The sequence below is a fragment of the Dryas octopetala genome, chromosome 9 (genome assembly GCF_963921425.1).
Source record: "Dryas octopetala chromosome 9, drDryOcto1.1, whole genome shotgun sequence".
NCBI lineage: Eukaryota > Viridiplantae > Streptophyta > Magnoliopsida > Rosales > Rosaceae > Dryas > Dryas octopetala.
The window spans coordinates 11,991,699-12,017,828 of record NC_141374.1 but is presented as its reverse complement, the minus strand read 5'-3'; the positions used below and the strand labels follow the sequence as shown (position 1 = coordinate 12,017,828).

The 26,130-nt window shown below is 36.0% G+C and overlaps 9 protein-coding genes across 9 annotated transcripts; 2 read left to right on the top strand and 7 right to left on the bottom strand.

The window, feature by feature from the left end:
• Positions 1-1,707: 1,707 nt before the first annotated feature.
• LOC147274143 (late embryogenesis abundant protein At1g64065-like) lies at positions 1,708-2,351 on the bottom strand. The gene has a single exon (XM_086228459.1). It carries the CDS (start codon positions 2,332-2,334, stop codon positions 1,708-1,710), a length of 627 nt encoding a protein of 208 aa, XP_086084585.1. The 5' UTR covers positions 2,335-2,351.
• A 5,160-nt stretch (positions 2,352-7,511) lies between these two features.
• LOC147274142 (late embryogenesis abundant protein At1g64065-like) lies at positions 7,512-8,415 on the bottom strand. The gene has a single exon (XM_086256641.1). It carries the CDS (start codon positions 8,313-8,315, stop codon positions 7,686-7,688), a length of 630 nt encoding a protein of 209 aa, XP_086112767.1. The 5' UTR covers positions 8,316-8,415; the 3' UTR covers positions 7,512-7,685.
• Positions 8,416-10,033: 1,618 nt separating this feature from the next.
• LOC147274141 (late embryogenesis abundant protein At1g64065-like) lies at positions 10,034-10,923 on the bottom strand. Its single transcript, XM_086257537.1, has one exon. It carries the CDS (start codon positions 10,815-10,817, stop codon positions 10,170-10,172), a length of 648 nt encoding a protein of 215 aa, XP_086113663.1. The 5' UTR covers positions 10,818-10,923; the 3' UTR covers positions 10,034-10,169.
• A 1,312-nt stretch (positions 10,924-12,235) lies between these two features.
• Positions 12,236-13,864, bottom strand: LOC147274140 (ammonium transporter 1 member 1-like). The gene is made up of 2 exons (XM_086228310.1): positions 13,853-13,864; positions 12,236-12,931 (listed from the first exon to the last, which is right to left on the bottom strand). Exons 1-2 carry the CDS (start codon positions 13,862-13,864, stop codon positions 12,272-12,274), a joined length of 672 nt encoding a protein of 223 aa, XP_086084436.1. The 3' UTR covers positions 12,236-12,271.
• An 812-nt stretch (positions 13,865-14,676) lies between these two features.
• On the bottom strand, positions 14,677-15,562 carry LOC147274139 (late embryogenesis abundant protein At1g64065-like). Its single transcript, XM_086227670.1, has one exon. It carries the CDS (start codon positions 15,471-15,473, stop codon positions 14,844-14,846), a length of 630 nt encoding a protein of 209 aa, XP_086083796.1. The 5' UTR covers positions 15,474-15,562; the 3' UTR covers positions 14,677-14,843.
• A 1,156-nt stretch (positions 15,563-16,718) lies between these two features.
• Positions 16,719-17,660, bottom strand: LOC147274138 (late embryogenesis abundant protein At1g64065-like). The gene has a single exon (XM_086256476.1). The coding sequence runs from the start codon at positions 17,540-17,542 to the stop codon at positions 16,913-16,915; it is 630 nt and encodes a 209-aa protein (XP_086112602.1). The 5' UTR covers positions 17,543-17,660; the 3' UTR covers positions 16,719-16,912.
• A 634-nt stretch (positions 17,661-18,294) lies between these two features.
• On the top strand, positions 18,295-19,183 carry LOC147274137 (late embryogenesis abundant protein At1g64065-like). The gene has a single exon (XM_086256534.1). It carries the CDS (start codon positions 18,390-18,392, stop codon positions 19,020-19,022), a length of 633 nt encoding a protein of 210 aa, XP_086112660.1. The 5' UTR covers positions 18,295-18,389; the 3' UTR covers positions 19,023-19,183.
• A 4,120-nt stretch (positions 19,184-23,303) lies between these two features.
• On the bottom strand, positions 23,304-24,682 carry LOC147274136 (late embryogenesis abundant protein At1g64065-like). Its single transcript, XM_086257044.1, has one exon. The coding sequence runs from the start codon at positions 24,159-24,161 to the stop codon at positions 23,565-23,567; it is 597 nt and encodes a 198-aa protein (XP_086113170.1). The 5' UTR covers positions 24,162-24,682; the 3' UTR covers positions 23,304-23,564.
• Positions 24,683-24,827: 145 nt separating this feature from the next.
• On the top strand, positions 24,828-25,720 carry LOC147274135 (late embryogenesis abundant protein At1g64065-like). Its single transcript, XM_086257043.1, has one exon. The coding sequence runs from the start codon at positions 24,927-24,929 to the stop codon at positions 25,551-25,553; it is 627 nt and encodes a 208-aa protein (XP_086113169.1). The 5' UTR covers positions 24,828-24,926; the 3' UTR covers positions 25,554-25,720.
• The last annotated feature ends 410 nt before the right edge of the window (positions 25,721-26,130 follow it).

Sequence of the window (26,130 nt, the reverse complement as noted above, 5' to 3'; positions counted from 1 at the left end):
GCAGACTCTCCGATCCCCAATTTAGGTCATTCGGAGTCTTTGTTATGTTTAGGGTTTGGGTTGTAGCTTTTGGGCTTTCTCTCTTCAGCAGTACCAAATATAGATTTGCACAAGCCCAAATAACTTTATTTCCATTCCAAACCGGTCCACAAGTTTAGAGGGGTTATTTAAGTTGGGCCCATTAATAATTGTGCAGTGTCTTTTTAACTAAAACATTTGGCCCGGCTCGGCCATTTATTTGTGTCTTGCTCATGCTGGTTTGACTTGTTTCATGCTCATGTTATATTGTATCCATTCATGTTGTGTTCGTATTGGTTCAAATATTTGATACCTCTAATTTAGCTTACTCAGATATGAGTAATTTTTGTTTAATTAGATTACTCAGATATGAGTAATTTTTGTTATGACTATAACATTGTCACATTCTATGTTACTAATTCACTTATGTTATAACAAGTATTTTTTTAATTCATCATTTATTTATATTATAACATGACAGTGTTAAGGTTACTAGTAATTTCTCACTCGGTTACATAGCGTGGCCGGATATCTTCGATTGAAAAGAACCTAGGCAGGCTGGAGTAGCACGTGGACTCTACGACCCAAAACCGACCAAGAAAGATGCTCAAGTTTGGAGATCGAGCAGAACATATGCAATGCAATGATGCATGCAAACGATATATCAGGGGAAAAGCAAATAATAAACAAGTAACAGCAGAGACCAACCGGAGCCACAGGGTCTATGAGCTCACCTCCAGTTTGGAAAGTAATATAAAAAGCACCATCACCTTTATTAACCTCTTTATTAAATATTGACACAGAGTTTTGGACTTTTGGTACCCTAGATTGAATTCCTTTTCAATTCGGTGATGCTGTTGGTCTCATTCCATAGCAATTTAATATAAATAAATATGAAGATGAAAAATTTTGATTCACTTGGCAACTCTTTCAAGCTAAAGACGTACTCATTTTCCGGCCAAAAGAAAACGACATATTCATTGTTTCTTGCATGTGAACGTACTTTGGCATGTGCCAGCCAATGAATGAATGAACTTCCAATTTTGAAAGAGTTTTATCTTTTCTGAGCAAAGTTATGGATTAATTTAATTATTAATCTACCCTAAAGTTGGCAAATGGCAATACATGCTGAAACTGAAACACAGCTCCTGCTATCAAGTATTCAAGTGGACAGAAAAATAAAACAAAGAAAAAGAAACTAAATCAAACTTTGAGTAATCATTCTTTTGTTAAATAATCTGGCTGTTGCTATTCGCAAACTGTATGTAAATTTGGAACACATATTCAACTATTTAAGAAGCAATATTATATAATCAATAATTCAAATCCTTTTACAAGAGTACATTTCTCATGAATCATGATTGAAATATCCAACTCAAAATGAAACTATAAAAGGAAACATATATGGACAAAAAATGATACAAGCTTTTATGAGAAAAAAGTAACTCATAATCTCATATATAGGTAGCCATATATATACAGTATATATATATATATATATTAACATAGAGAAATTAATTTGAAATAAACAAACAAATGATAGAATGCTTAGAATTAAAATCTCTACAAAAATATGATTGAATCCCTAGAGATAATATTATATCTAGATCTCTACAAACAAATGATTGAAATCAATCCCTACATATATATGAGATCTCAAATAGATCAAGCAAAGGAACCACCCTATTCTTATGTGCATACCAAGTCCTTGATCGTCTTGTTCTTCAAAACAAGATTCATGGTGCAATTCATTTGAACAGTCTTCCTCTTGTTTATAATCTTCATCAAATGCACTCTACCACTGAGCTTGGCATAGCCACTGAGCTTCAGCACCCCAGACCCAATATCAGTCCCAAGACTATTAGCACCCTCCGGCAGCCGACTCGACCTTACCTCCACAACCACACTCACCCTCGTCGTCTCTCTCGCTTTGGCTCGCCCCTTCCCCACTTTCGAACTCCCCACCTTGGCGCCATCATACCAAATGCTCGCACTGCTACTCTCGAACTTGTAGTGACCGAAGTTGGTGTTCTTTATGGTCACCTGGGCAACCAGAGTGGCATTGAAGGAAGATGGAGAAGTTGAGTATTTTAGGGTTCTGACTGTGACGGACCTTATTTTGAGGTCAGGGGATTTGACGGGGAGAACAAGCAAGGCGAAAACCAAGATGAAAATGCTTTGAATAACAATCGCAGTAAAAACGTAGACGAAACACTTGTTGCTTCTTTCTCGGCGTATGGCTTTGAATGTTGGGTTCTCTTCGTCGCTTCGGATTCGGAATGGGGCTAATGGCCAGACCTGGCTCTCTTCTGCCATTGTTGGGGGCTTTCGGGAAGTGTCAAGGTGTGGATGAAAGGGTTTAGGTTTTGGTTATGGGTATGTGGGGGATTAAAGGCAGGGGGGTTTAATAATGTGAGCATGTGCAGGCTTAGTGGGGTGGGTCTGGTTTTTCTTAGCTGATAAGAATGGGTCAGTCGTGGGCTATACGTCCGTGTCGGCTGTTCATTGTGGGATTATTAAGTTTAATTAATTGTAATTAACTTTAATTTAATTGTGATTTATAGATCACAAATGACAGCTTTGACATATTTTCTCTTTTATGAAAATTTTCGTTGGATTTGGTGCGCGCCAAACGCGGTGTTTTATAGGAGAATAGGAGGAGGGAGTCAAAAACGGTCAGCGATAGGGGGAACTCCGAACTCGGAGTTGCCGTTTTTGTTTGGGCCATGTTTTCGTTACTTGTTTGATCTTTCAGAAACTCAGATAGTCAGATTGAAGTGGAAGGAGTTGATAGGATGTGATCCGAGGAGTGTGAATTTGTCATGGAAGTGAGAATGGTGGAGGAGGAGTGGGATGGAAGATTGGGTCAGGCTAGCCAGCTGGTCTCATGATATTTGGACACTTTAATTTTCTCAAAACACCCACAGTCAATTTCAAACAATTCTATATTTACTAAAGACACCCAATACTATTTGGCAAGATACACCACAAACTCTTAAAATTAAAAATTTGAAATAAAAAAGTAAGGGTTTGATGTATAGACTATAGAGATTAGAGCATCTTCAGCATATTCGGTAAAAGTCTTTGGCTACTCAATTAGTTGTGCTATGTTAGATAAATCATCTCCAATAGCCTATACAAATGAGCTCGTCAAAATAGAGATCCAAATACAGCTCGTCAATTTTAACGAGTGAATTTGACTCTTCAAATTTTAAAATATTATTAAAATATTAATTTGGCTCTTCAAATCTTAATGAAATCTTAATTTTGTCTAAATAAGAAAAAGATTAAAAAAATAATAAATTAATGAAATTGAAGAGTTGATCTATTGGAGTTCATAATTTTAAAGTAAGAAATTTGGCTCTTCAAATTGCCACATAGGTTAACAAAGTAAAATTTCAAGAACCAAATTTGAGTAGTTTACTGGAAATGCTCTTAAAGATCATATTTAGGAGTCTGTAAAATCACTCCATTTAATTTTATGGTAAGTCTCGTTGTTCGATTTTGAAGAACACATTTCAGTTTATATGTTAGATCATGAAAGTTAATTGTTCATTTGATGAATGCAAATTTTGATGAGACAAACTTTCATTAGATGGTTCTATACGCCTATTTTGACTATATTTCTCATCACGTTCTATTTTTGATGCAACTCACATTGATCATAATTACCTATTTCAACTTAATCGGCGCAAATCTGAAAATTAGGCTTTCGGTGTTCGATTTTTACGATTTATGCCTTCACATGCAGTGTTATAGGTCAAATTAGTGTTTTAAGTTTTTCCAAATTTTTTGATAATTTTCTAATTGACATTTATTGCTTTCCTTATTTTGTTTGGTGACGTGTTTACATTTTTCTAGTACCATAGGGTTTGGTTGTATTTAATTGACCTTGTTTTGGAATTGTATTAGGAGCTTTTAGATTAATAAAAAATTGAGATTTTTCTCAAACTCTTCTATCAACTTAGTATCCTACCGGATCAACAAGACTATAGAGCCCCTATTCTTGTATTCTCAATCTAGAGGATTAATGAGTCTAGGGTTTTTGTGTGTGTTTGTTTTGATTCATCACCTGCCCTGCGTCAATTTCTCTCACCACATCTTGTCACGTAATAAGAGAAGTAGACATATAAAAAATAAATATATAGGACCATTCTATAGAAGTTTTTCTCAGCTTTAATTTTTACGTGAGGCCTACAACATGCTGCAAATGTAAGATGGCCCTATCGTTGGTCACCTAATAAACTAAAAATTTCATAATAAAAAAGGTAACCAACCTGTTTATTAATACTTATTAGCACCTTAATTTTAATAAATAGTAGGGCTTTATTACATTTCACTCACTTGAACTTTGAGCTCGATCTCACTTCACCACTTAAAAAAAAATTGTGTCAATTTATCACCTGAATTAAAAATTTGTTACAATGGTAACCTTGGGCTCATTATGTTTAAACTTCTGCTGAAAATAAGGATGTATTGACTTTTCAAGTCAGTTTTATATTGTGTGAAAGCGGGTAAAGTTTTTAAAAAATCAATTTTTTTCTTTCTAATAATAGAAACTTGAAAAATATCAAAACACTCTTATTTTTAATAAAAATCTAGACAAAATGAGTCATAGGTAGTATATTGCAACAATTTTTTTATTCAGGTGGTAAATTGACACAATTTTTTTTAGGTGGTAATTAAAGGGAGATCGAACTTAAAATTCAAGTGAGTAAAATATAAAAAAAGTCTAAATAGTAGGTTGGTGGTTGATATAAGACATATTCTTATGATTTAATATAAAATTCAACATTTTCCATTTGTTGAGAATCAACAAGTGAGATTGTAAGACTTGGCATTCTTATCAGTAGTGTTACATATACCATATTTTTATACCATAATTTCATACTACCTTATGTGGCAACTTACATGACATTCATACATTGGATACTAAAAAATAAAAATAAAAACCCAAAAAGGAAAAGAAAAATTTTGTCCAATAAAGTAATGACACGTCAGAGAGTATAAAAATGTGGTAAGTATAATATTATTCCATTCCTATTTATCATACTTACATGGCTTAATTATCGATTTACCACCCAAAACTATAACTCATTCCCACTTTACCACCTCAAATTTTTTTTGTCCCAGATTACCACCTGTAACTTACACCCGTGTCCTATTTTACCTTGTTCCGTCAACAATTCTGTTAATGCTGACGTGGCGCGCTGGATGTGCACCACGTGTCACATCTTTTTTTGTATTTTTTGATTTTTCTATTTTTATAAACTTTGAAAATTAATTAAAAAATAGCTCCGAGCTTAGAAAAATACACGGAAAATTCCTACTGACTTGTCTTGACTAGTACTAATTTACTATGGGGTCAAAATGCCAATTTTCCCTCTAAAAATTTCCAAAAAATTTGGAAAGTCTAAATTTATTTCTAGAAAATTAAAATACTCTAGACTCTTTGGAAATTCATAAAATAATCTCCCGAACTCCAAAAAATATGAGGTCAGCACCGTTAGTCTTCTAAAAACTAAAAATACCTTTCTCGTGAACACTTGCTACCCAAAAGACCTCTCGGTCTTAGAGGAAAATAAAATTCCCTATAAAATAAATTCTAGAAAAATTCTAGAATTTCTGTAAAGTCTCTAAATAATTCTCTAAAACAGGCTTTTGGTAATTTTTCAAAATATTTTTGAGAATTTGTCCAAGAGTTTACGAAAATTCTAGAATTTATTTAATAGAGGAAAATTTATTTTAATTTTTTAGAAATAAATTTGGACTTTCTAACTTTTTTGGAAATTTTTAGAGGGCAAATTGGTAATTTAACCTTATAGTAAATTAGTGCTAGTCAAGACGAGTCCGTAGAAATTTTTCGTGTATTTTTCTGAGTTCAGAGCTATTTTTAATTAATTTTTAAAGTTTATAAAAATGTGAAAAATAAAAAAAGATGTGACACGTGACGCACATCTAGCGCGCCACGTTAGCATTAACAGCCAGATCGTCAGCATTAACGAAATTGTTGACGGAATAAGGTAAAATGGGACAAGGATGTAAGTTACAGGTGGTAATTTGAAACAAAAAAACTTTCAGGTGATAAAGTGAAAATGAGTTATAGTTTTGGGTGGTAAATCGATAATTAAGCCTGCTTACATTTCTATTTATCACACTGCCCCGGGGGGGAGTATAGGTTGGCCGGCTTGGCCCAACTATAGCCCAGTCAAGCCCACCAGAAAATTTTTGTTACGCACAACTACAAGTTTGAAGCCCACCTTAACTCTCACCTCCATCCTAGCTCCAAGGTTCATCCCCAAATCTACCACTTGTTCTGATTTAGGCCCAATATCCCAGCCCAATGCATGACAGCTTTTCATTTTCCAATATGATATACAGGAATAGTAGGCAACCAAACAAACCATTATTAGAACCTGAGACCCGAAGCATGAACCATCAGCACATGTGAATGCTTCTAGAAGAGTAGGTCTATTAATTAATTTACCCGGGCATTTAACACCTGGGCTGTTTTCTTGCAAGCTGGCTTATTTTTTTTTTATTAATGTTTTCTTGCAGGCATGCAACTGGCTAGGCTACCTAGTTATGGAGACCTGATTAAATTAATTAATTTGAGATTAATTAATAAATCAACCTATGTATCGTGCATGCTACCATCCAATTAATTAAGCTTAAAGCATACCTCATGAAGGATATAATTTTTAATGTAAGCTATGCATCTTAATCAGAAAAACGTACAATAGGGATCCTTTCCTTGGTTTCTCCACTATATAAGCCACCATATATATAATTAATTCGGATACTCAAATTGATTATTATTGTCCAGCAGCCCATGCGTTCCACACAAACTAATAAATAATACTCTGCTTGAACCTGAAATTTTAGTACGTTTCATCTCAATTTGATTACAAGTGCAGCCACTTATATATAACAATATATAGTGGGTGAGAATGTGTTTTTGTAGACTGTGTTCTCAAATTGCAGCAGTTAGAAAACTATAACAGCAACATTGATACGATTGAAATTTGGAATCTTAGTGCAACTTGACACAAATTGTAGGGACAAAAACGTAATTTAACCAATATCTAATATATGAATGCATTCAAATTACAATACAAACTTCAACTTCAACTTAATTATTAGACAATGATGTTGGAGGTCATTTGTGAATGAGCACAACTTGCAACTTGCAACTTGCTTTCACTCGTGAGGAGAAAGTCTTTGGGATATACGGGTAGTTCAAAGGTTCTAGTCAACTGAAGTTGGCGTGCTATATATCTAATACAAACATTGCTTTGTGGGTCACTATCTCCAATATAATAATCTCACCACTTCATTAATTCTTCCGTTGCATTTCAATATGAATATGAATGGTGGTAGTTCAATGTTATATTATCAAGTGGGCAAACACATTCACAAAACTTATAAAAAAAAAAAATAATAATAATGAATAAAATCTTACTGAAACAAAGAACCAGCTAGCCAAGATAGAATGAGTTCAAGTTTGGAACATTAATAGCACTACCATTAATCTTTATATAACGAAAAAAGCACAATTACAAACTGCGCTTGCATGGTAAGTATGCATGTATCACACATCCTATAGACAATAACAAAAAAATTTGCAGGAATTTAAAACAAAGTACAAAGAAATTAATGTGTTTTCATCACTTGCATTGTAAACTTTTGAGCGTCTTGGCCGACACATCAAATGCTATGGTGCAGTCCATTTTAGCAGACTTCTTCTTCTTCATGATCATCATCAGTTCAACCTTTCCAGTCAACTTGGCTTGGCTTGTCAGCGTCAACACCCCGCTGCTCAATTCACTGCCAAGACTGGAATTGCTTAATGCACTGGAATTCAAATCCACTGTCACATCGATCTTCTTGGTGCCACGCATTCCGGCCTTGCCCTTTGGAATCACAACTTGCCCCACAGTCGCGCCTTGGTACATGAACGTTACAGTGCCTGCATCAAACTTATAGGGACCCCAGTTTGTGTTCTTGACCCTGATTTGTGTTGTGAAGCTTGTGTCAAATGATGGTGTTGCAGTGACAGAGGTGAAGCTTTGGACATTGGTGTCGCCCAATCTGACCTTCGGGGTCTTGACACGCATCACAGTGAGTCCAAACACAGTCATGACTATGATTTGAAACACAATGAAAATACCAATATATGTGAACAACTTGATTCTCTTCTTGCGTTTGAGCTCATCTGCGGATAAGGATTCTGAATCACTCCTTGGGTGGCCATTTGCTGGTGCCAAAGGATAAACCTGTTGGGTTTTCTCAGCCATCTCTCTGTTTCTTTTTTGATATAAGAGTGAAGAAAAGAAAATATAGATCTCTGTTTTTAAAAGATGAAAGTAGCTAGGAAGTGTAGGGAGTTGTTTGTGGAAATGAAGCAAGAGTAGTGTGTTATATATAGTGTTTGGAGTTTGGCCATTTTCAAATAAGTTATTTAGGGGAATTTATGAATTTCCGGGAAAATGTCATTTGGGGCCGGGTGAAGAATTTTATTGCAGATTGCAGTACCAAACGCGTCCAAAGTTGAGAATTATTGACTTCTAGATGATGGATGACTTTGTTGAGGACCTTTTAGGGTTTTGGTACGAGTCATGAGAGATTGGACAAATTAAATATCAACAGAAGCATCGAATCTGTCCGTTGCATAGACTAACTCTCCCAATTACTATTTACTGGTGAGAACGTGGTGTTGGGAATCTACTATTATAGTACACTTTACTCACCATGTGAATAATATTGCCAATTTTGTTTTTTGGTATTTTAAATTTGATTTATTATTTAATCCCTATACAACTATACAAGCATGAATTGAGTCCTTGAAGACTGAAAGTTGCTTAGGACTTGACCAATCCAACATAGCCAATGGTTTGAGGAAATTAATTAAATTATGGAGCTAATATTTTTGCTCAAAGTTTTATTTGATTAAAATGATGAAGATAAGATGTGTATGGTGCAAAGCTAATAGAGCAGATATGGCATATCCCAAAGGAGTTATGCCTCAATATAACTCCATTCAGAATCTGATAGAAAGTTTTTTGGCTTGAGGCTTGATAGGTCATTTTCCAAAGAAACATATAGAGAGAGATATATTTTCACTCATCTTAGATATTTTGTTTTATGCTATTTGTTTGTACTCTGCCCAATTGGCCATGATCTAAAGGCACTTTTGAATGCTTGGAGTAAAAAAAGTGATTACTAAGGTGAACTTTGCATTTCTTTCTCTTTAAAAGTGACTTGGTGATAAATTAATTAGTTTTTTTATTAAGATAAATTAATTAGTTAATAATTTGCAAGAGAGAACTCTCCCAATGAAGCAAAATTCAGTTTTGGGTACCTGGTAGACCAACTTCCCGATGAAGTTGCTCAGTAATTAGTCTGAAAAATGTGCCCTGTCTGTCATGTTGTGAGAGTTTTACTATGTGGCTAGAGAAGTATCTGTGTTCTTAGAGCCATTCAAATATTATGTATTAACTTCGACATTAATTCTTAATAATGTTTAATTTCCATCATTTTCAGCTTAAAGAGAAAAACATCTACAATATTACACCAACCGATTAAACAATTGACAATAGTAGCTGAACTTAATTTATCATTGCATCACATCTTATTCCATCATCATGAAGGTTGGCTAATCGATCTATGGAATATAATTCAAAAGGCTGGGACCAGTTTAATTTGTTTGACTTATTTTTTGTTAATGAAATGACCAATTCCATAATTGAGAAAGTTACATTAATTATTTCGAAGCTAATAATCCATTCCGATGCCACCAACTCAAAGAAAAAGGAGTTCAGGTCCCAATGGTTGCCCAATGTCAAATTCCCAGTTCAAGCAGAATCCACAGCTAGATTCGCCATATCACATTTGCATGAAATTTTTAAATTTTATGTTGGCACATCCACTGCCATAGTGCCATGTCAAATATCAAAATGAAGTTGGGGAAAAATGAAAAAAAGAAAAGAAAAAAAAGGAAACAATTAAAATAAAGTTGGCACTAAAATCGATCTGTATATATATGCTGACAGAATCTGTAAATAAAATACAACATTGAAAAATTGAAAGCATTAAAAATAAAGTAAAAGTGGTGGAGCAAGCAAAGCCTGAAAGCCACCATCGATCTGTTTTCACTCGCATTGCAAATTCTGGATAGTCCTTGTGTTCAAATTAAACATCATAGAGCACTCCATCTCTGCAGTCTTCCTCTTCTTCATGATCATCATCAACTCCACCTTCCCATACAACTGGGCTCGGCTGCTAAGCATCAGCAGCCCATTTCCCAACTCAGTTCCGAGATTCGAATTCCCTGCTGCAGGCAATGCTTGAGAGTTCACATTCACCAAGACATTAATCTTTTTGGTGGAACGCATTCCAGCTTTGTTCTTGGGTATGGTAACTTGCCCAACGGGCAACCCCTGGTACAGAAACGTGGCCGTGCCTGCATCGAACTTGAAGGCACCCCAGTTCAAGTTCCGGACCCGGATTTGGGTCTCGAAGCTTATGTCAAACGACGGCGTTGCAGTCACGTAGGTGAGGCTTTGCACGCTGATGTTGTTCAACCTGATCTTGGGGGACCTCACTTTCATCACAGTGATTCCAAACACGCTCATCACTACCACCTGAAACACAATGAACGCGCCGATGTATTTGTACATTTTTATCCTCTTCTGCCGTTTGAGCTCCTCGGATTGAGTCGTTCCGGATTGTTCTTCGTCATGGGTGTGCCCGTTGGCGGGTTCCAATTGGTGATACTTCTCTGCTACTTTCTCAGCCATTTTCTTTTCTTGGAATGGAAGAAATCAAAATTTCTCACTTTTTATGGGTTTCTAATCTCTCACTGATAGATTGGGAAGAGGAGTTGTGTTGGTTTGGTTGTGGTCATGGTAGTGAAAGTGTTGTGTTTATTTATAGTGTGTTTAGGGACTGTGCATTTTTGTCTATGGGGGACTTGCTCCTGGAAATGTGACATGAACAGGAGGGCATTTTGGTCATTTGATCAATTTGAAATGCCAAACGCGGTTCATGGTGAGGCCTAAAATTCTTGACTTCTAGATGGTCGCATGGACTATATAGCCATTTGATATTTTGATACATGAAAGATTCTGAGACTGATTATTATATGGATAGAAGCTTCGGTGGCCTCCGTCGTCCGATTTGGACCCTTGAGCCAGGTGAAGACTGTGACTGAGTTACGTGTGATTTTGTATTTTTTGTGTATTAATTGTATTGTAGGCAACCACTCATGGGGTGCCAAGGCATTGTTGGTTTTGTAAATTACAAGCCTTATCAGAATATAACCTGATAAAGAAAGACTTCTGGTGGTGGCCTGGTGGGGCTGTGACTTGTGAGTCTTACACAAGAGCCTGAGCCACCACTTGAAGTACTTCAAATTTGAACAAGACCAAGGATGTGATGGTGGCCTATGCAAGTTGGTATTGGTCCTAAATAGCATCCGTCTTGTTTTTATTTTATTTTATTTTTTTCTCTTTTGTTTTTATAACATACAAACAATATTTGAGTTAAGGAGAAAGAGCCCAATAATGGCCAATAATGGCCATTAATAGTCTAAACACTATTACACTATCCATTATCCAATAATAGTATTGATTTAATAGATTCTACAGGGAAGAAAAATGAAAAAAGCCTAACACCATCATCGTTAGCATAGGTGAGATTGCCTAATCTCTAAAACTTAATTAATTAATTTAAATCAACCGAAAAAACAAAGAAAATATTTATGGACGAGGAGGATGGAACCTCCATGTCCAATTAATCTAGAAATAATCTATGAGCAAATTACAATTTAGTACCTCAACTTTATATGTTGTTTCAATTTAGTACCCCAACTTTAAAATTTTGCAAAAAAATACCTCAACTTTCATTTTGTATCAATTTAGTACCCCAACTTTAAAACCTTGCAAAAAAGTACCTTAACTTTCATTTTGTGTCAAAATAGTACCTCCGTTAAATTTTCTGTCAAAATAGCAGGGGTATTTTCGTCTTTTCCTTAAATTTAAAAAATAATAATTTTTTTTGAATAAAAAAAATTTTAAAAAAATAAAATTTTTAAAAAAATTATTTTAAAATAATTAAAATTAAAAAAACAAAAAATTTGGTTCCCTTCCCCCCCCCCCCACCCCGCCCCCGCCCCCACCCCCACCCCCACCAGCCTCTCCCTTCCCAAAAGAAAAAAGAAAATATGGAAATTAATTAATTTGAGAGTTTGTAACTAAATTGAAGTGGGCGTGGAAGCACTACTTGGTTCTACTTTTCTGAGCTGAATGGTCGCTGGCTTCTGCGAGTCGTCATCATCATCATGGTAAACGTAAGCAAACCCTCCATGCCGGGTCATATCCATACCCGCCATTTCATCTTCGGCCGAAATCCTCAACAGCTTAAGCTTATGGAGCACAAAAAACAAAGGTCCCATGGTGGCACTGACCCACCCGACAATCACAAGAATCTGGATCAAGTGGGCCCCGAGAAGCCTCCCTCCACCACCCATGAACAGCCCATACGGGCGACCCGGTTGCCCCGGGTACACCTCGTTCACGTATTTCTCCGTCGCGAACAGCGCCGTGAATATAATACCCCACGCGCCACACCCGCCGTGGAGCTGCGCCGCCTCCAATGGGTCGTCGTATTTTGCTTTCTCGGCCAGTTTGTTGCAGGAGACCAAGACGATGGCGGCGACGAAGCCGCAGATGATGGCGGCCCAGGGCTCCACGACGGAGCAGCCAGCGGTGATGGCGGCGAACCCGCCGAGCAGCCCGTTGCAGACGTCGGTGACGTTCCAGTGGCCGGAGAGGATCCGCTTCCCGAAGAGAGTTGTGAGGGCGGCGGTGCAGCCGGGACGGGGGTTGGGGCTGGGGGAGGGGGTGCGACGCGACTGGGGTGGGGGGAGGGGTGGGTCGGGCAGAGAGAGGGGGAGTGGGTGGGGGTGGGCTGGGGATGGGCTGGGGAGGAGGGGAGGGCAGGGAGGGGGGGCGGGCTGGGGAGGGGAGGGGAAGGGAGGGTGGGGGCTGGCTGGGGAGGGGAAGGGAGAGGCTGGTTGGGGAGGGGAGGGGTGGGGGTGGGGGGGGGGAAGGGAACCAAATTTTTTTTTTTTTAATTTTAATTATTTTAAAAATTTTATTTTTTTTAAATTTTTTTTATTCAAAAAAAATTATTATTTTTTAAATTTAAAGAAAAGACGAAAATACCCCTGCTATTTTGACAGAAAATTTAACGGAGGTACTATTTTGACACAAAATGAAAGTTGAGGTACTTTTTTGCAAGGTTTTAAAGTTAGGGTACTAAATTGATACAAAATGAAAGTTGAGGTACTTTTTTGCAAGGTTTTAAAGTTGGGGTACTAAATTGAAACAACATATAAAGTTGAAGGTACTAATTGTAATTTGCTCATAATCTATTTACGTCTCCACCCTCCAGTACAGCAGTACGTGAAAGAAAGACACCATAAAATCATTAACTAGAACAGTTGGTGGGACCCATAAGCTGTTAGTCTTCACCCAACTTGCAAGCTAGGATTAACATAAAAAGTCTTTAGAAGTGAAAACTTTTCATACGACTGAACGCAAGTTTAGTGGGGTTGGGTTGATCAGTGCTTAACACAAATCTGCTTATGACATGATTTGTTACCACCAATACTAAATAGATCAGAAATGAATAATTCAATTTTGACACAATAAATCTATTTAACTACTATTATATATATAAACTAACTGAAATTTTTTTCTGCAGGATGTTCATTCTTTAATTTAAATAATGCTAGTTGTCCCACATTTTTTTTCCAACATTTGTATCACACCTGATGTGTCATTACTTTATTGGAAGGGTATTTCCTTTTTCTTTTTTAGGTTTTATTTTTTAATTTGTAGTGTCCAATGTATGAATGCCATGTAAGATGGTATGAAATTGTGGTATAAAAATGTGGTAAGTGTAGCATTACTGAAGAACATACATCCTACCCAGAGAAATGCTGTATAAACTAATTATATTTTCGTTGAATAAATGTGGAATTAATTTCTTTTTTCCAAGATCAAGAGGATTTAAGGTTCACCATTAAATGCCTCAAAAGTGAACTTTAGGATGGTAATATCCATATAATAAAACGGAACGGTTTTTGAATTATCTCTGGGTCCGAATGGTTGAGATCGTTTCGACTTAAATCTAATGGTCGGTTATTTATTTCTCAAATTTATTTTTTCGTCCATGAGAATTGGTTTGCCGCCTCTTTCTTCTTAATTAATTGCCGCCTCTATTTCCTTAATTAATTTTTCTAAATTTACTTTCCGTTATCTATTAAACTGATTACGTTTGCCAAAATATTGGTGTTTACGCAATAGAAAGTGCCACTTCGCAGTCGTATGAGCGAGTGTAGAGAGGCTAGTGTATATTGATACTACGATTGTAATTCGTTTGTGATTTACTTTATTCCCGTGTATTTTAACTTTTTCTAAGTATAATATTGGACAAGAAGAATTTGAATTTGAATCTTGATCTGTGACTTGTGGAAGTTCATAGGGATGACCTTATTAGTGGCAAAAACAATTTTTCAGAAGCGAAAATTGAATTGGTTTCATCAATATATTAGCTACAAATTAATATCGCTTGCGCCACTGTTATGAAATTATTAGTAGTACACTAGTACTATTATGGTGACAGGAAGCAACTAAGTCAAAATTATATAACATGATCTACATTCTTTAATTACAATGATGATGAAAATTAATAACACCACAAGCCATATAAACAAATCCTAAGCCAGCACTTGCTCAAGAGCTACCAATTCATGCCTTTCACTTGCATTCCAAAGCCTGAACCCCTTTGGTTGCCAAATGAAATGTGATGGTGCAATTCATCTCAGCAGACTTGTTCTTCTTCATCACAAACATCAATTCCACTTTCCCACTAAGCCTGGCCTGGCTGCTCAGAGTCAACACCCCTGCATTCAACTCATTCCCAAGATTTGAACTGCTTGGCAATGCCTTGGAACTCAAAATCACTGTGGCTCCAATTTTCTCAGTCGAACGCCACCCAGCCTTGCCCTTAGGAATCACAACCTGCCCCACAGTCATGCCCTGGTACTCAAATGTGACACTGCTACTATCATACTTGTAGGGTCCAAAATTTGTGTTCTTGACCTTAATTTGGGTTGTCAAGCTCATGTCAAAGGAAGGAGATGATGATGATATTTGAGAGCTAGTGTTCAGATTTTGGACATCAATTCCGCCTAACCTGACCTTTGGGGACTTAACACGCATCACAGTGAGTCCAAAAACAATGATCACTATGATCTTAACCACAACAAAAGCAGCAATGTATGTTGCTAATTTGATCCTCTTCTTGCGCTTGAGCTCCTCGGATTGCAAAGTGGTTGATTCTTCATCTCTTCTGGAGTAGCCATTTTCTGGGCTCTTCTCTGCCATCTTTCTTGAAAACTTGTAACAAATGATTTGGTTTAATTTAATGCCTCTGTTTTGGTGATCTCAAAAATGAATATCAATGGAACAAGTGGCAAAAGAGTAGTAACTGTTTGTGGCAATTGTGGGAGGTATTTATGAATGAGTGGTATATGTAGTGTTTGGAGAATTAATCTGATTAATTTGGTGATATGACTTTTGAGAGCTTCCTGGAAATTTGAGAGCAAAGCGCGTATTAGGCTCATAAAGTTATAGGTTTGATATACATTTTCATTTTCAAGATGATAGCATGACTTTTTCTTTAGGACTTTTAGTACATGTTTAATTTGGTGTAAACTGACATTATTTTATGATCACATCCATAGAACCTTCGACTATACACGTCTGCAATAGGACATACCTTTGAAAATGTTATCTTATCAGTTTTTTTCCTGTACATGTGACATGATTTGAATTTTGACGATTTTTGGTCATTCAACTTCTACACCCATCAATTCTGACTTTAGCCTAATGACTAGATATGGAATGATAGGCAATTCACTACAACAAAATCTGTCTTTAATTAGTGACGAACTATCCGTAGCTAAAGGCTTTAATGGTTACAGTTACAGATATTTGTGGCTAAGGATTATTCTTATGTGTTGCAAAACCAATTACCTCATACTTTTTTTTTTTTTTGTCCTAACCTATTACATAGTGATCATAGAATATGGAGGAACATAGCATTTGCATAGGAGAAGGAAAACAGCAAAGAGAAATCTAGAACCACAAATTTTATATTATGCAAGCTGAATGGGAAGTACCAACAAACAGCATAAGAAAATTATTCCAAAATATTCAATTATACAGACACAATTTTCAATAAAAAAATCATAAAATAGAGCAGAGAAAAAACAAAACAAGTTTTATCAGCCATCCTCTTCTTAAAGCATTCCTTCCTGGCCAACTATTATACTATAGGCTCTCTTGCCTTTGTCTTGGTTGCAGAAGACAAAAACATTGTCATTAACCTTGTTCCCAACCCAGAGCTGAAAATTTATTAAAACATATCCAGGGAGAAGGAATAAACATATTTTGAAAATAATTGATGCCAAAAATATCCATTAAATATCACCAAATTAACTGAAGACTCACCAACCAATCAGACTCAGCCCTTGAGTATGACATAACTGAGAAGACAACATTGGACAAGGAACCTAGTCTGCTGAGACATTTTCTGTAAAGCCTCCATTCACCATAAATTAAAAGTAAAGTTCAAAAGAATTAAGCACCTGCTTCTATATTCAATCATATAAATGAAAGTACAAAAAACTGAAAAACAGTGTCCTCAGTGGCTAAATGAATAAATGAAATAACAATATTACAACTCTATACAACAAATCCAAGAACTAGTTTTGATTCCTCCCAATCTAAATTCTGAAGATGCAGCAGCCTAGCTTTGTCTCTCATTTGCATTCCAAAGATTGAATCCCCTTTGTTGAGACATCAAAGGCTATGGTGCAGTCCATTGTGGCAGACTTCTTCTTCTTCATGATCAACATCAACTCCACCTTTCCAGTCAATTTGGCTTCGCTCTTAAGTGTCAACACCCCGCTGCTCAATTCACTGCCAAGATTAGAACTGCTTAATGCACTGGAACTCAAATTCACTGTCACATCGATCTTCTTGGTGCCACGCATTCCGGCCTTGCTCTTTGGAATCACAACTTGCCCCACAGTTGCACCTTGGTACATGAACGTTACAGTGCCTGCATCAAACTTATAGGGACCCCAGTTTGGGTTCTTCACCCTGATTTGGGTTGTGAAGCTTGTGTCAAATGATGGTGTTGCTGGGACAGAGTTGAAGTTTTGGACATTGATGGCGCCCAACCTGACCTTAGGGGTCTTAACACGCATCACAGTGAGTCCAAATACGGTCATGACAATGATTTGAAACACAATGAAAATTCCAATATAGGTAAACAACTTGATTCTCTTCTGGCGTTTGAGCTCATCCGGGGATTGCAAAGATTCTCCATCACTTCTTGAGTAACCATTTGCTGATGATGGGAAAGTCTGCTGGTTCTTCTCAGCCATAATATTATTTGCTGGGAAAGAAAATGTTGTGTTTTTCTGTTTTTCAGCTAAAGGGTAAAATGAATTGAGCAAGTGAGAAAAGTGTAGTATATGGTTGTTTGTGGAAATGTTGGCAGAATGCTGCATGTATATATAGTGAGACCGTTTGATTAATTACTACTCCACAGGAAATGATGCATGGGGGGTCCAAGTCTAAGCTTCCAGGAAATACCCAAATGAAACCAAACACGCTTAGTTTAGAGTTTTTGACTTAATAGTCTTCTAGAGGGTCGAATGAGTGTTATGTGTGCTGCATAGCTTATATTTTAATGATAAAATACAAATTAATAAAAGAGGGTTGAATCTTGAGTGAGTTCCATGAGGTCCTTAATTTTAGGCTGTTGCTGTAAGACGAATTCTTTACGTCCCCATGTTACAAGAAAAAGAATAAAATAAAAATAAAGATAAAAAAAATATGGGACAGCATTACAGCAAAGACTCTGTAAAACCTGCATGATCCTTGTTTGTGTTGTAGGCAAAGTCTTTTATGACTATGAAAATTGCCGATACTTTTGTATTGTACATGTGAGTAGTATAATATAGCTTTGAAATCACTTTTTCTCAACCATTTAGAAATTAAGGCAAGAAGTCAAATGACTCTGCCTTGTTATGCGCGTTTTGGCCCACTTTCCTGGAAGCTTACACAATTCATTTCCCAAATATTAAATTGTCCAAACTCTATATATACCAAGTAGCGTTCATCCATTCCAACAAACAAGTACACTTGCTCATTCAATTCACAATTTAGAGGGCTAAACAGCAAAAAACACAACATTTTCTTTCAAAGCCTTTTGGTAAAAAGATAGAGATGGCTGAGAAGAACCAGCAGGCCTTCCGATCCACAAGTGGTTACACAAGAAGTGATGGAGAATCCTTGCAAACCACAGATGAGCTCAAACGCCAGAAGAGAATCAAGTTGTTTACGTATATTGGTATTTTCATTGTCTTTCAAATTATTGTCATGACCGTTTTTGGACTCACTGTGATGCGTGTTAAGACCCCCAAGGTCAGGTTGGGTGCCATCAATTTCGAAAAGTTCAACTCTGACCCTGCAACACCATCGTTCAACACAAGCTTCACAACCCAAATCAGGGTTAAGAACACAAACTGGGGTCCCTATAAGTTTGATGCAGGCACTGTTACGTTCATGTACCAAGGCTTTACGGTGGGAGAAGTTGTCATTCCAAAGAGCAAGGCTGGAATGCGTTCCACCAAAAAGATCACTGTCACATTGAATCTGAGTTCTGGTGCATTAACCGGTTCTAATTCTAATCTTGAAAGTGAAATGAAGAGTGGGGTGTTGAAGCTGAACAGCCAAGCCAAATTGACTGGAAAGGTTGAATTGATGATGATCATGAAGAAGAAGAAGTCTGCTGCAATGGACTGCACCATAACATTTGATTTGGCAAGCAAGACGGTCAAAACTTTACAATGCAAGTGAAAACACAGATGGACATTTCTTTCTACTTAATTGTTTTATGTTTCTGCAAATTTTTTTGCTTTTGTTTATAGATTGTGTGAGTATAAACATACATACCAAATGCAATTTTGCAATTGTACTGCTTTTTTTGTTGTATACAGATTTGTAGTGGTATTGTTTCACATTCAATTTGTCTTTCTTCTCTCATGTTTTTTTTTTTGGGTCAGAACTTGCACATTAATTCATAAAGCCAATACCACTACAGAGAAGCCCCCCCAAAGGCAATACACAAGGTCAAGTCAAATTACAAAAAGACCCTTATCTTTATAACACTGAATTGAAATATCTAAAGAGAAGACCATATGAGGGGAGTGCAGTGTTGAGGGCCCGTTTCATTGTGAGAGATGCCCATTAAGGCATGCCCCATGAGTCTAATGCAAGTATTGAGGGACCCATTCATTGTGAGAGATACCCCATTAACTCATTAAGGCATGTCTCATTCAAGACTCTGGCGAGTGGAAGTTAGTAGTCATAGAAAACTAACGGAAAAGTTAATCAAGTGGCCTGTAGCCAACTTGAGTTGACTAAAAGTTTGAGCTGACCCATATATTCCAAGACTTTCTCCTCATTAGAGAGCAAGTTGCAAGTTACAAGTTACAAGTTACAAGTTGCAAGTTGCAAGTTGTGGTCAATGGTCATGGAGAGGTGGGGTCCAACATCATTTGTCTTGTTAGTTCAAGTTAAAGTTCTTGTACCAAAATAACTAAATAAGATAGCGCAATAGATGATGGCAGACTGTCACTTTGAATATTTCATATATTAGATAGGTGATTCGTTATATGAAGATTGGTAGTGCTATTGTTTCAAATTTAAAATGGGCTTTCTTCCATGAGCTCATAACAGCATAACATCCTGTAAATTCTGACAGTCATGGAATTTTTTAGGATTGGAAATGAATATTGTATAATCAAATACTGTCTACCTAATTATCACATTTAGCCAGATGAAAAGAAACTATCACATTTAGGTCTACAACATGGAAAATGAATATTGTATTTCGATCGTTTCATCTTTTCCTCATGAAATGTTCATGTATGTATATATAAAGGTGGGATGATCACAATTTACTATGTCTTAATTATCATTCATTAAACTATGTCCAAAAAGTCTAAATAATAATAGACAATTAATTCTTCAAATATGCATGTATTTTAATGTATGCCTCCCATAAGAATGCAATGTTGCAATTCTTTTCACCTCAGTTGCTTTTTTATTCACTTAATACTTAGTAAATTAAGGTATTGGAGCAAACTAAAAATATTAAGCTCTCAAGCATTCTGGATTGATCCTAAGCACCAACTCAGTTAATAACCAAACTATAGGAGCCAATATTTATCTATGCACTAAAAAGTGATAGATTTTCTTGAAAAGTTTTATAATTTTTCGTTATTTTAAGATACATATCTCTACGAATCCAAATTCAGAAATCGCAAAGAAAATAAAAATGCCACGGAGATCAAGCTTCAAAATTACAAAGAATTCAATTTCAAACCGAAATTGAAAATTGAAATCAAAAAGGAAAATTGAGAGAGAAAAAAAATAAATGGAGGCAAAACATATCATTAATGAAACAACAATCTAAACAAACTGAAAAAGGGCAAAAATAGAAAAAAATTATAATAATAACACGTGATGAACACATGAAACATACAATACGAATAGGATGTCTTTGTAGTTAATATCCATATTAGCCGTATTACATGTTAAATTTTTCTAAAAACTGGATCTCGAGTTAATTTATTATAATTGTTATGGTGATCAGTTGACCATGTAATATCACTATTACTAACTAGGGTTGATTGTTAATGAAAAATATTTGACCGAAAATTTACCAAACAGTTCTTGATCGATAGTTGATACTTTAACGACCTTCTAATATGTTTGACTACCAAAGAAAAGTAGAAACCCTTACCTAAATGACTGACTCTCCTTTAGCTTCTAATGTATCTTTCCTTTAATGTCATCGATCAACTCATCAACCTCATCAACTAACAACAACATATAATTGGAGGACCAACAACTTAAGTAAATTATACGTACAAAAAAAAATTCAATTACACAGACACTAATTTAAGAAAAAAAAAATCATAAAACAAACCATAAAAAAATAGAACAAATTTAAAAGTCTTTCTATTATTACTGATTAATTTAAACCATAAATTGCCTTTTTGATACCAAATAAAAATTAGAACATTTAACCAAAATCAATTGACAATAGTAGTGAGATTCAAAACACTATATAATGTTGATTAAAATTTTACATTCCCACTCTCAACAGATAACAAGCGAGTCGCCCAAGACATCTTTTGTAAAACCTCCGTTCACCGTAAATGCAAAGTAAAAGCTTAATTTAGGAACTATATTTAGAATGAACAAGCTGTTTCTATATTCAATAATTTATTAAAAGATAGTTAGAAAAAGAAAATAAGCGTGCTCAGTGGTTCAAAAAAAATAAATAAATAATATTATATCTCCAGTGCTCTACACAATTAAATTAATTAATCCAAGAACTAGTCTTGAGTCTCTTTAAGCGAAAACAGACTGAGCTAGGTTCTTTCTAGATGTTATATATTTCTGCAAATTTCTTTGTTGTTGTTGTTTAGAGATTTTGTGGGTATACATATAATATACTTACCAAGAGAAAATTTGCAATTGTGCTTATTTGCTGTATACATATTAGTTACGTTGTGGTAATTTGTCTCAAATATATGTGAACTGATTCTATCTTAGCTGATTCTTGTCCTTAATTAGGATTTTATTCAGCTTTTCTTTCTTTTTTTTATTTATTTATTTGAATGTGACATTGTTTTGAAATATCCAAAGGGAAGACCCTATATAGATAATGCAACTTGGACTCACTGCAACTAGCCGAAAAGTTAATCAAGTGGGGGCTCAAGTGACCAAATTCTTAAATTCCAGATAGTGACCCCCTTCCCTCAAAGAGTCAAAGCCATGTTTGCATTACGTTCATAGCGCGCAATGGGTCCAAGACTATAATTTGTAAGCGTAGTAAATAGTAATTGTTTGTTGCAATTGTGGGAGGTATATATATGTAGTGTTTAGAGAATGAGATAATCTGATTAATTAAGGGTTTAGTTGTTTAAGCTTATCCATCCGTACATGTGTGACATCATGTTCTGAATTATGATGATTTGGCTGTTCCAACTACTGCAGCCTTCAATTCTGACTTTAGCCTATGGTTTGGATATGGAATGCTCGGTGATACAACAAAATATGTCTTTCGCGGCAAGCTACCCGTAGCTAAGGTCATTTGTAGCTAAACTTTCAATCACAGACACAATAATCGACCATATTGAAAACCAGAGTACACTTCAATAAGGCTTTTTTACTCGAATGCCACTTGAACTATAGGGAGTGTGCTCACGTACCACTATAACTTTTTTTCTTGCCAATTTACCACTTGAAGTATCAATATGTGCCAATATGGCACCTACAGTCAACTTTTCTGTTAAATCATTAACTTTTTTCTCAAACTTCATAATTTGCCCTTAAGTATAATGAAGAAGAGAGAGGGAAGGAGAGGAAAGGAGGCCGGCATCGTCAAGGATTGGTCGGCCTCGGGGGTGAGGGTGGGTTGGATGAGTTTGTTTGTTTTTTTTTTTTTTTAAAGTGTATTTGGATTTTAGTTTTGTTTTTCAAATATTTTATAATATGAATTGACAAAATTAGCCTTCAAGTTAACAGAAAAATTGACAGAAATGAATGACAGGTGCTACATTAGCACATATTGATACTTCAGGTGGTAAATTGGCAAGAAAAAAAGTTTGGGTGGTATGAGAGTATACCCTCTATAGTCCAGGTGATATTTGGGTAAAAAAACCCTTCGATAAATTAGAGTATTCAACCCAAAAAGAAATGACAATGAGTGAAGAGATGTGTGAAATTATATATTATAACAAAAGGGATGATTCTCGCATCCACACATAGTATGAACGAGATCCTATATGGAAATCTTTTATGGCAATCATATATAAGAAGTTTTTCATGCATAAAAATCTCAAATTCTCATATAAGATTCCGTTTGGACAAGCATTTTGTATTGAATTGGTATAAAGGGTTCTCGTATATATAGAATCGCCTATGGAACAAGTGTTGATAACCCATATATAAATAAATAAATCACCCATTTCGTTAAAGCATATCCCCTACCTAAAACAGAAAATTCATTAAAACATATGTATTCAAGGAGTAGAAATACACATTGGAAATTATTGATGCAAAAGAACCAATTATATACGTTTAGGAGCTATATATAGAAATGAAAATTAAAAAAAGTTAAATTAAAGCATCTTCTTCTATCTTCAATCATTTAAAAGAAAGTTGAAAAAAAAAAAAAACAGTACGTACTAATAAACAAATAACAGTATAGCTCTATACAACAAATCCAAGCGTCACAAAAAGAATAACAAGTAAACCAAGAACTAGTCTTGATTACTCGCTGTCGAAATCCTGAAGATGCAGCAGCCTAGCCTAGCTTGACTCTCATTTGCATTCCAAGGCTTCAATACCCTTTGTTGACAAATTAAATTCCATAGTGCAGTCCATTGTGGCAGACTTCTTTTTCTTCATGATCAACATCAATTCGACTTTTCCAGTCAACTTTGCTCGACTGCTCAGAGTCAGGACCCCAGTGCTCAATTCACTGCCAAGATTGGAACTTTTTGGCAATGCTTCGGAATTCAAACTCACTGTGACATCGATCTTTTTGGTAGAACGCATTCCCGCCTTGCTCTTTGGAATGACAACTTGCCCCACAGTCGCACCTTGATACAGGAACGTGACAGTGCCTGCATCAAACTTATAGGGACCCCAATTTGTGTTCTTGACCCTAATTTGGGTCGTGAAGCTCGTGTCAAATGAAGGTGCTGCTGGGACAGAGTTGAAGTTTTGGACATTGATGGCTCCCAACCTCACCTTGGGGGTCTTAACACGCATCACAGTGAGTCCTAATACGGTCATGACTATGATCTGAAACACAATGAAAACACCAATATATATTGCCAATTTGATTCTCTTCTGGCGTTTGAGCTGCTCGGACTGCAAGGTGGCAGACTCTTCATCTTTTCTGAAGTAGGCCATTTCCTGCAAAGTTTTGAAAGAAAATGTTCTGTTTTTGCTGATTTGCTCTCGAAAATATAAATTGAGCAAGTGTAGTATCTAGTTGTTTGTGGCCTTGTGGGAATGTTAAGAAGAATGCCAAGTGGGTATATATAGTGTTTGGACAATTAATTTGATTGAATAAGTTCAGAGGAAATGATGGTGGTGGGTGCAAGCTTCTCTGAGATGCCCAAATGTAACCAAACGTGCACAGTTAAGAGTTTGTGACTTTATTCTTCTAGAACTAGAAGGTTGAATGAGTTCCATGAGGTCCTTAATTTTAGTTTACAAAAAAAAGGATCAAATAAAAAAAAATTAAAAAAGATATCAGAAAGCAAGGACTCTGTATGTCTTGCCGAGATCCTTGTTTGCGTTGTAAGCAAAGTCTTTATGCCGTCATGGATTTCTATTATTCTATACTTCTTTTTCTTTCATCAGTATAGAATAAGAAAATAAACTATACGTTTTTATTGTAAATGTGAATTAATGGCTTTCAAACAACTTTCTCAACCATCCAGAAATTAAGACCAGAAGTCAAAGAACTCTGCGTAGCTTTGCGCGTTTTGGTTCCATTTTTCCTCGAAGCTAGCTTACACCAATTTTCCAAACCCTATATATACCAAGCAACAATCAGCCAACATTCCAACAAAACGTACAATTAGTACATTTGCTCAATTCTTAATTTAGAGAGCTAAACAGATAAAACACAGAGCATTTTCTTTCAAAGCTTTCAATTGGAAAAGAAAGATGGCAGAGAAGAGCCAGCAAACCATGCAATCGGCAAATGGTTACACAAGAAGTGATGGAGAATCTTTGCAATCCCCAGATGAGCTCAAACGCCAGAAGAGAATCAAGCTGTTTACGTATATTGGTATTTTCATTGTCTTTCAAATTATTGTCATGACCGTTTTTGGACTCACTGTGATGCGTGTTAAGACCCCCAAGGTCAGATTAGGCGCCATCAATGTCCAAAAGCTCAACTCTGTGCCAGCAACACCTTCATTTGACACAAGCTTCACAACCCAAATCAGGGTGAAGAACACAAACTGGGGTCCCTATAAGTTTGATGCAGGCACTGTAACGTTCATGTACCAAGGCGCGACTGTGGGGCAAGTTGTGATTCCAAAGGGCAAGGCCGGAATGCGTGGCACCAAGAAGATCGATGTGACAGTGGATTTGAGTTCCAGTGCATTAAGCAGTTCTAATCTTGGCAGTGAATTGAGCAGCGGGGTGTTGACGCTGAACAGCCAAGCCAAATTGACTGGAAAGGTTGAATTGATGATGATCATGAAGAAGAAGAAGTCTGCTACAATGGACTGCACCATAGCATTGGATGTGTCGGCCAAGACGGTCAAAAGTTTACAATGCAAGTGAAAACACAGACGGTCTAATTAAATTTGGCTGCATCTTCAGCATTTGGGTGGCTGAGTGACCAAGACTAGCTAGTTTCTTGATTTGTTATTTTTTTATTCTTTAATTTTTCCCTGTTTGAGGTCTGGATTTGTTGTAGTCTTGTAGAGCTAGCAATGATGTTATTTATTTATTTATTTAATAAACAGAGACCATCTATTAAAAAAAAATTTGTCATATATCATGCTCCTAATTAATATGGATGAAAATATCCAAGATATTGTCGATATATTCACCGATATATCTGTAATTTCATTCATCGATATTTAAATAGACTATAACCAATATTTCTCCGATATCGGTATATGTTGACAGAATATATCGGTATATATCGACAAAATATCAGTAACATATCGATATATATTAGCAGAATTGTATATAAAATTTTAAAATTTGGAAAGAAAAAGAGGAATAAGATAAAATTAAACCAAATTTAGTCATAATTAGATCAAAACTCATCCACTAATCCTAATTAATCAACAATAAATTAACAAAAGAACAAAATCTAACTTAATTTTCTTTACATCGATATCTACCGAAA